Source organism: Patiria miniata, unplaced genomic scaffold (genome assembly GCF_015706575.1).
Source record: "Patiria miniata isolate m_02_andy unplaced genomic scaffold, ASM1570657v1 HiC_scaffold_5, whole genome shotgun sequence".
Taxonomy (NCBI): Eukaryota; Metazoa; Echinodermata; class Asteroidea; order Valvatida; family Asterinidae; genus Patiria; species Patiria miniata.
In genome coordinates this window covers 13,421,320-13,431,611 of record NW_024037072.1, presented here as the reverse complement: position 1 = coordinate 13,431,611, position 10,292 = coordinate 13,421,320, and the positions used below count along the sequence as shown (strand labels likewise).

The following is a 10,292-nucleotide window of genomic DNA, read 5'->3' as shown; positions in this document are numbered from 1 at the left end:
GAGCGTCTGTGGTGGTATTTGGCCGGCTGGGAGGGGGAGGGGGGGGGGGGGGAGAGGGGAGCTGTTTTTTTTCGGTTTACTACGGCTACTTCCAAAATGGCTTATTACAGACCCGACCCGAAAATCGCAAATGCAAAACCGACCCGACCCGACTGACATGATGGACAAACCGACCCGACCAGACCCGAAGTCGGTTTACGTGCATTGCAAGAACGTTTTGAAAAAAAAAACACGTGTGACTGCAATGACGACCACTGCTCTCAAACGCCTCAAATTATGAGGACCAGCATTTTGTTCTCCATATTTCCTTTGTGAGGTAAGTAACACGGGTATAATAAGTTAACGTTCTTATTCTGTATTTAAACGATCTTACCGACTTGTGCACTTTCTCGTACGTTTCCTTAAAGAACCCAAAACAAAACCCGTCATTGGCATTGAAACCTAGTGACTTGCCAAATTGCTATTATGTCGTAAACAGGGCGATGATGTCAAGCACACTTTCTGCAAACCTGCACAGTTTCCTCGTAGGTACAACAAATCCATCCCAAGTCAGTATAGAAATTAAAACGGCATGTCTTGCTGTATTGATTTACTTTACATCAATACAAAACTCTCGCTTCTTGTGCCTTCATCAGATGTTTGGGGTTTCACTTTTATTTGACATATAAATATGACTATGTAAGGGTTAGACTTTTTACCAACGTTCCTAAACAAAAAGCAGCTTTAAATCATCCTTTTGTCTCTTGCTAAAATCAAAAGATAATTGAATAAATAAACTATACTTGGAAAGGTTTTAGAAAGGAAGTCCACCCCCCCCAAAAAAAAACCCCACAGCTTTGAATTATCCTTATATTTCTGGCTTGAACCAAAAGGTAGTTAAATAAATAAATAAAGAGTACTTGAAAACGTTTCATTTATAGATTAAATATTTGGTTTCATTTCCTGCTTTTGACAGGTTCGTTGCCGAAATACAGGACGGTTGCTCTGATTCACCGACAGTCAACGACGAACAGTCAATGTAGCAGTAATATTTTTTATTTTAACACCGGTGCTTATATAGTGCAGTTCCAAATTAATGATCAATGCGCTTTACAAATAAAAACAAATAAACATAAACAGATACATTGAAAGAGTAAATAGCCAAAAAAACCTCCGAAAACAGAAACATAAGAAATCACATAGGCCTAAGAGATCAAGCAAACAGGTGTGTTTGGAGGAGGCTTCTGAATATTTGTGGGCTCGGAACCAGTCTGATGGTTGATGGGAAATCATTCCACAATCTAGGGGCACAGATGGAAAATGACCTCCCTGCAACCATGCTTTAGCACCACGAGCCGGGTTGTGTCTGTGGCAGAGCGTAATCCGAGTCGTGAAGGTTTGTAGAATGAAATGATGTTTGAGATATATATGGGAGCGAGACCATGGATTGACTTGTATAGGCCTACATATAACAGGAGTTTGGAAATAATGCGTTGCTCAATCGAGGGCCAGTGAAGAGCTAGCCGAGACATCAAACTCCGCCACTGCCAGCACCAAGCGACTCACCAGGAACCCACCGGCCAGCTTCAGTAAGCGACAGGTGGAAATCACTAAGAACCTGTTCTACGTGGTCTGTGCCTTCGTTGCTTGCATGGCTCCCTTCGCCATCGCCCTTGTGATACCACCCAGCGACCCGGTCATTCTCATCATCTTCAACAGCGCTATCAACCCGATCATCTACGGGGCCAAACACCCACATCCACCTCAAGGAGGTGTTCCATCACAATTCACATGTTGCAGCAAATGTTTTAGGGTTGCATTTCTTTGGGGTCACCCTATATATATATTTTGAATCTAGGCAGCCAAAAAAATTGCATATAGAATGATTGAATTATAGGCAAATGTTATTCCTCTTTGCGATTCGTGATGATGTGATATTAGTAGTCATGTTATAACATGGCCTTGGCCTTGAGGGTTAAGCCTCTGCTTTAGCCTTGGCCTCGACCTTGGATGACAGAGCCTTTGCCTTGACCCTTGTATAACATTCCACAACGTGAACAGTGGCTCTACCCGGTACCCATAGTCATATTTAAGGGCGAAGAGATGGTGACCTCTGAACTCTTGACAATATTTTGCGAAGGAAACTCAAATTATTGCTGGTAGCTGGTCGCCATGATTAATACATTAATTCCATATTCTCTATTCAAACGATCTTTACGACTTGTACACGTTTGTTTCCCTTAAGAACCCAACACTAAATCTGTCATTGGCGTTGAAATCTAGTCACTTGCCGAATTCCTATATGTCGTAGATTGGGCGAGGATGTCAAGCTAAACTTTCTGCAAACCTGTGCATGTTAGTCGTGGGTGCAAAATCCTCCATCCAGGTCAGTATATAATTTAAAAGGGAAAATCTTGCCGTATCGATTTACTTTACATACGCGACACACAACTCACTCTGCTTGGTGATGTTTGGGGTTTCACTTTTATTTGACTTATGAGGGTTGAACGTTTTACAAACGTTCCGTGAAAAAAATAGTTTTGATTAATCCCTTTGTCGCTTGCTGAAACCAAAATATAATGAAATAAATAAAGTAAACAAAATACTTGGACAAGTTTCGTAAAGGAAGTCCAACTTTCAAAAACATATTTTTTCCCACCCTTGCATGCATCATCCTTTTGTTTCTGGCTAAAGCCAAAAGGTTATTAAATAAATAAATAAAGAGTACTTCAACACGTTTCATTTATAGATTATAAACGTTTGGTTTCATTTTCTGCTCTTGACAGGGTGGTTGCTGAAATACACGACAATTGCTCTGAATCACTGACAATGAACGACGAACAGTCACTGCAGTAGCATATCCACTGATCTCACCATCAAGAGATGAACATGTTCACTGCATGTGACAAACAAAATGGCCACGACAATAGTACCAGAAAACATGACAGTCGTTAGCACCACGTCATATTTTCTGTCGTCTGATTTCACGACATCTGATGCACTTGACGCAACTAGAGCCAGTGTCAATTCGAACATGACAACTACAGCAATGATGGAGACCACGACACAAGGTGACGGTCGCAACTTTCGCCTTGAAGACCCCGTACAGCGGATCATCATCGGCTTCGTCTACAGCCTCGTGGCAGTCGTTGGCTTCACTGGGAACTCCATGGTCATCCTGGCTGTCATTCTGTCGAGGAAACTCCAAACCCGCACTAATGCTTTTGTCGTCAACTTGGCCGTGGCTGACTTGGTGATATGCAGCACTGTTCCGTTTACTGCATTGGCGCTGTTTAGCATGAATGGCTGGCCCTTACCGCTGATCGTGTGCTCAGTGGCGGCTGGTCTGTTCTACACCAGCCTGGCCTGCAGCATCATGAACCTTGCTCTGATAGCCATCAATCGGTTCGTCCTCATCACAAAATCTTCGAAGACTTACAGATCTGTCTACACTCCGAAGAAGATTGCGGCTATGCTGGTCTTCACGTGGGGGTACCCAGCTCTGCTGTGTTGTTTTTCCCTGTTCGGTATCGGCAAGTTTGGCTATTCCGAGAAGTACAAGAATTGCAGCCTAGACAATTCCCATGAGAATACCGGTCTCCTTAGCTTGCTCGGCTCTGTCCTCGTGTATCCCATCCCTTTGATCATCCTCTTCGTGTGCTACTTCAAGATCTATCGCCACATCACCAACCACATGAAGAAGTTTACGAGTGAGGGTGTGGAGCTAGCCGACGCATCAAAGCCATCCACTGCCAGCACTGAGCGACTCGCCAGGAACCCACCGGCCAGCTTCAGTAAGCGACAGGTGGAAATCACTAAGAACCTGTTCTACGTGGTCTGTGCCTTCGTTGCTTGCCTGGCTCCCTTCGCCATCGCCCTGATGATACTACCAAGCGACCCGGTCATTCCATGGACCGGAATGATCGTCATCTTCAACAGCGCTATCAACCCGATCATCTACGGGGCCAAACACCCACACTTCAAGGAGGTGTTCCGTCACATGTTGCGGTGCCGGTACCACATGATCTCTGAACCTTCTGGATTCCTCCGTAAGATCAGATCTAGATAAGATGCTTCCCAGATGCTCTCCTCAGCATCAGAAGCACGAGAACGAGTCTGCAGATTAAAAAAAACTCGTGTGAGTAACTGAAATGCTTTTAGTCAACTCAATTCAATTCAATTAATTCACATTTATTTCCATTTCACAGTTCATAAAATACAGCTAAATATAGATTAAACAATTGGTGTATACTCAAACAAGTGCACATGTATATTAAATGTTAACTTGAAATTTACAAAGGTGAAAATGGAGGCATGTCCCGCGGTAAGCGGTTGCTTGAGCTGGGGATGCCATACAAGACAAAACGAACAGACGGAGAGCAACAGATAACTAGAAATGTGTTTGTGGACAAACACTGAGCTGTTTCGACCGTTTTATTAATGACTGCCGTAAAGGAGTTTCATCCAGGTCGAATGAACATGTACATGCGTATTCTATACAAAAAGTGTCTATCCTACGTCCCTGACTATGCATGAACATGAAATCTGTCAAAGTTAGCCGGAAATCGGCTAAAACGGTCACTGTTGACAGGATAGACCTCAGCAACTCGTGCGCTACGCGCGGGCTGACTGACATACGATATGTACAACGTACGTGCATGTACATGTACATTGTGGACTGTGCATGTTTTAAAGCAGAGTTATTGTCAACCTGAAGTTTTAAGCGTGCGCATGGCATGTCCGAGTTTGCTTATTGCCTTGAAGCTTTGAAATATTTTAGACCTACCCTTAAATAGACAATTAAAGTAAAAACTAATATAAAAACTGCCATGGTTGATTTTTCAGGAATTTTTTAAGGAAAAAGGGTTTTTTCATTATAACTTCCGGTCTGATGACGTCATACACCTTAAACTTTGCACACGTCTTAAATGGGTCAAGGTCATTATATACACCAATATTTAGGCGATTCCGACAAACTTCGCCACAGACATCTATTCAAAATACATTTTTGAAAATATTAAACCTGTCGCTAGAGGGCGCTCGAAGATTGCATGACGTCATCGGTAGATGATTTGAAGAATACTATCAGCCAAGAGACTAACACCGTTAAAAGCAAGTTCATATCTATTACCACTTTTAAATAATAAGCCACTTCCGGTTTGGGCCTTTTTCGACCGGAAGCAAGGGTCACGTGATTTTACGCACACTGAATGAAATAAAGACCTCAACCTACTCTACCACTTGCCGGCAACAGAATGCTGCGGACGTGTACGGTTGATTTCTTATGCATTTTTAAATATTAAAAGTGTCACAATTTAATTGCCCATAAATAAACACCGGATGACGTCATCATGACGTCATCGTTACACAATGTTGTTTGAATTAGGGTCATTGCTTGCACAAAGATTGGTGTAAATGAATTACTGGCAAAGTGTCGAAAATGCCCTCTGAAAATTGACATTTTTTTTTTAAATTTCTGTGTACAAAGTCTATGGGAAAAATTAAATATTCAAAAATCTATAATAAATCACGTGATGACGTCAGCATGACGAAAAGTTTCGGCGCACATCTTCAGATGGTGGTCTAAGTGTGTGCCAGGTTTGAAGTCGATCGGATTTGAAAAAAGTCCAAAAGTGCGTTGTAGAACGAAAACACGTGTTATCCTATGGAAAAAAAAGTGGAAGAAAAAAAAAAAAGAGAAACTAGAAATGTGTTTGTGGACAAACACTGAGCTGTTTCGACCGTTTTATTAATGACTGCCGTAAAGGAGTTTCATCCAGATCGAATGAACATGTACATGCGTATTCTATACAAAAAGTGTCTATCCTACGTCCCTTACTATGCATGAACATAAAATCTGTCAAAGTTAGCCGGAAATCGGCTAAAACGGTCACTGTGGACAGGCTTTGACCTCAGCAACACGTGCGCTGGCGCGGGCTGACTGACATACGATATGTACAACGTACGTGCATGTACATGTACATTGTGGACTGTGCATGTTTTAAAGCAGAGTTATTGTCAACCTGAAGTTTTAAGCGTGCGCAGGGCATGTCCGAGTTTGCTTATTGCCCCGAAGCTTTGAAATATTTTAGACCTACCCTTAAATAGACAATTAAAGTAAAAACTAATATAAAAACTGCCATGGTTGATTTTTCAGGAATTTTTTAAGGAAAAAGGGTCTTTTCATTATAACTTCCGGTCTGATGACGTCATACACCTTAAACTTCGCACACGTCTTAAGTGGGTCAAGGTCATCATATACACCAATATTTAGGCGATTCCGACAAACTTCGCCACAAACATCTATTCAAAATACATTTTTGAAAATTTTCAACCTGTCGCTAGAGGGCGCTCGAAGATTGCATGACGTCATCGGTAGATGATTTGAAGAATATTATCAGCCAAGAGACTAACACAGTTAAAAGCAAGTTCATATCTATTACCACTTTTAAATAATAAGCCACTTCCGGTTTTGGCCTTTTTCGACCGGAAGCAAGGGTCACGTGATTTCACGCACACTGAATGAAATAAAGACCTTAACCTACTCTACCACTTGCCGGCAACAGAATGCTGTGGACGCGTACGGTTGATTTCTTATGCATTTTTAAATATTAAAATTGTCACAATTTAATTGCCTATAAATAAACACCGGATGACGTCATCATGACGTCATCATTACACAATGTTGTTTGAATTAGGGGCATAGTTTGGACAAAGATTGGTGTAAATGAATTACTGGCAAAGTGTCGAAAATGCCCTCTGAAAATTGACATTTTTTTAAAATTTCTGTGTACAAAGTCTATGGGAAAAATTAAATATTCAAAATTCTATAATAAATCACATGATGACGTCAGCATGACGAAAAGTTTCGGCACACATCTTCAGATGGTGGTCTAAGTGTGTGCCAGGTTTGAAGTCGATCGGATTTGGAAAAAAAACAAAAGTGACTTGTAGAACGAAAACACGTATTATCCTATGAGAAAAAAGTCTGAAAAACAAAAGAGAAAAAAAAAAATAACAGAAACAAGAGCTGTTTCGGTGTGTACACCGAAACAGCTAACTAGAACTATGTGGTTGTGAGTGAACAACCACAGAGCTGTTCCCAACATGTTTTTGATTGTCTATTGCACAGTAAAAAATGATTCAATGATTTGTTCTAAACACGCAGAAGATAAGGCTTTTCCGCATTATGATTTGTTTTAATCAATAATACGTCCCTGACTATGCATGAACATAAAAATCTGTCAAAGCTAGCCGGAAATCGGCTAAAACGGTCACTGTGGACAGGATTTGACCTCAGCAACACGTGCGCTGCGCGCGGGCTGACTGACATACGATATGTACAACGTACAACGTACGTGCATGTACATGTACATTGTGGACGTCCTGTGCATGTTTTCAAGCAGAGGTATTGTCAACCTGAAGTTTTAAGCGTGCGCAGGGCATGTCCGAGTTTGCTTATTGCCTCGAAGCTTTGAACTGTTTTAGACCTACCCTTAAATAGACAATTAATTGTCTGATTTTTCAGGAATTTTCTAAGGAAAAAGGGTCTTTTCATTATAACTTCCAGTCTGATGACGTCATACACCTAAAACTTCGCACACGTCTTAAGTGGGTCAAAGTCATCATATATACCAATATTTAGGCAATTCCGACAAACTTCGCCACAGACATCTCTTCAAAATACATTTTTTCAAATTTTAAACCTGTCGCTAGAGGGCGCTCGAAGATTGCATGACGTCATCGGTAGATGATTTGAAGAAGACTATCAGCCAAGAGACTAACACTGTTAAAAGCAAGTTCATATCTATTACCACTTTCAAATAATAAGCCACTTCCGGTTTTGGCCTTTTTCGACCGGAAGCAAGGGTCACGTGATTTCACGCACACTAAATGAAATAAAGACCTTAACCTACTCTACCACTTGCCGGCAACAAAATGCTGCGGACGCAGACGGTTGATTTCTTATGCATTTTTAAATATTAAAAGTGTCACAATTTAATTGCCTATCAATAAACACCGGATGACGTCATCATGACGTCATCATTACACAATGTTGTTTGAATTAGGTTCTTTGCTTGGACAAAGATTGGTGTAAATGAATTACTGGCAAAGAGTTGAAAATGCCATCTGAAAATCGACATTTTAAAAAAAATTCTGTGTACAAAGTCTATGGGAAAAATTAAATATTCAAAATTCTATAATAAATCACGTGATGACGTCAGCATGACGAGAAGTTTCGGCACACATCTTCAGATGATGCTTAATAACTATGCTGAGTTTAAAGTTGATCGGATTTAAAATAATTGCCAAAGTGGCTTGTAGAATAAAAACGTGTACAAAACCTATGGGAAAAGTGGAAAAAGAAAAAAAAACTAGAGGTCTATTTCTGTTTGCAACAGAACATAGGGCTTTTCCGCATTATGATTTTTTTGTAATCAATAATATGCCCTGAATATGCATGAACATAAAATCTGTCAAAGTTAGCCGAAAATCGGCTAAAACGGTCACTGTGGACAGGATTTGACCTCGGCAATACGATGTATGTGCGTGTGTACAAGGTCTTTGCTTGGACAAAGAGTCGAAAACGCACTTTGAAAATCGACAAATATTTTTTTAAAATTTGATGACGTCATCGTGACGTCACCTCGAACTTTGCATACTAGTATGATTAACTACCTACCCACCAAGTTTCATGACAATTGGACCTTTCCTGATATGAGTTTTGAAAAATCGCATTTTGATAAAGTCATGATGACGCCACACATTTTTCAAGTTTTGTGCGAATAGCTATTACATAACAGACCAAATGCAAAAAAGAATTTTGCATTTTGCATGTTGCGTTCGGGAGATATGGCTAAAAGGTCCAAAAAAATTAATATTCATATAAAATCTCAGGATGACGTCATCATGACGTCACCTCATTTTTAATCTATAACACATCCTGGTATAGCCACATACCAAGTTTCAACCCAATCGGACTTACATTTCTGTAGATATAAGACTTCACAATTATGTACGTAAATTTTCAAAAATCAATAAAAAAATTAGGTGATGACGTCATCGTGACGTCATAGTCTTGGCATAATTTTTGTATGAGGGTCTTTCTTGTCTGTAACTTTGATGACGATTCCAGATTGCCAAAATACGAAAATGGTGGCTTGAAAACGTGTACAAAGTCAATAGGTTAAAAATCACACAGCAGAAAAACTGCACCTTTAAATGCGTGATTTTCCTTTAAACTGAAACATTTTTATAAAATATTACTTGCTATTCTAACTCTTGGGAATATTTTCAATCAAATGAAAGGCGTAAAAAAATACGATTTCTTTTTCCTTCTCATAGTAATTCTCAGCCGAAGTTCAGAACTACTCAGCAAGATATATCAGTGTTGTATAGGGAAAGACTTGTGGAGAAAGCTGTGTACAAAGTCTATGAGAAAAATTAATTATTCATAAATCCATAATAAATCACTTGATGACGTCACCATGACGTCACTCTTCGGGACACGTCTTGGCTATAGGGACTATGCTTATGGCAACTTGCAATGATATCTGAAAAAGATTAATGCCAAGAGTGCTATAATACGTCCCTGTCTATGCGCATGCATGAACATAAAATCTGTCAAAGTTAGCCGAAAATCGGCTAAAACGGTCACTGTGGACAGGATTTGACCTCAGCAACACGTGCGCTGCAGGCTGACTGACATACGATGTACGTACCTATGTACAACGTACGTGCATGTACATACATGTACATTGTGGACGCCCTGTCCTGTGCATGTTTTGAGCAGAGGTATTGTCAACGTGAAGTTTTAAGCGTGCGAAGGGTATGTTCGAGTTTGCTTATCGCCTCGAAACTTTGAAATGTTTTAGACCTACCCTTAAATCGACAATTACAGTAAAAACAAATATAAAAACTGCCATGGTTGATTTTTCAGGAATTTTCAAATGAAAAAGGGTCTTTTTATTGTAACTTCCTGTCTGATGACGTCATTTGCCTAAAACTTCGCACACGTCTTAAGTGGGTCAAGGTCATTATATACACCAATATTTAGGCGATTACGACAAACTTCGCCACAGACATCTATTCAAAATACATTTTTGCTAATTTTCAACCTGTCGCTAGAGGGCGCTCGAAGATTGCATGACGTCATCGGTAGATGATTTGAAGAATACTATTGGCCAAGAGACTAACACCGTTAAAAGCAAGTTTATATCTATTACCACTTTCAAATGATAAGCCACTTCCGGTTTGGGCCTTTTTCGACCGGAAGCAAGGGTCACGTGATTTCACGCACACTGAATGAAATA

General features: G+C 40.3%; 1 protein-coding gene across 1 annotated transcript; it reads left to right on the top strand.

The window, feature by feature from the left end:
* Positions 1 to 2,445: 2,445 nt before the first annotated feature.
* On the top strand, positions 2,446 to 4,358 carry LOC119742033 (alpha-1A adrenergic receptor-like). The gene has a single exon (XM_038218050.1). It carries the CDS (start codon positions 2,894 to 2,896, stop codon positions 4,046 to 4,048), a length of 1,155 nt encoding a protein of 384 aa, XP_038073978.1. The 5' UTR covers positions 2,446 to 2,893; the 3' UTR covers positions 4,049 to 4,358.
* Positions 4,359 to 10,292: the final 5,934 nt, after the last annotated feature.

Bases quoted from the DNA above. Each gene is read 5' to 3' on its own strand.
- LOC119742033 (XM_038218050.1), top strand. From the start codon at position 2,894: ATGGCCACGACAATAGTACCAGAAAACATGACAGTCGTTAGCACCACG.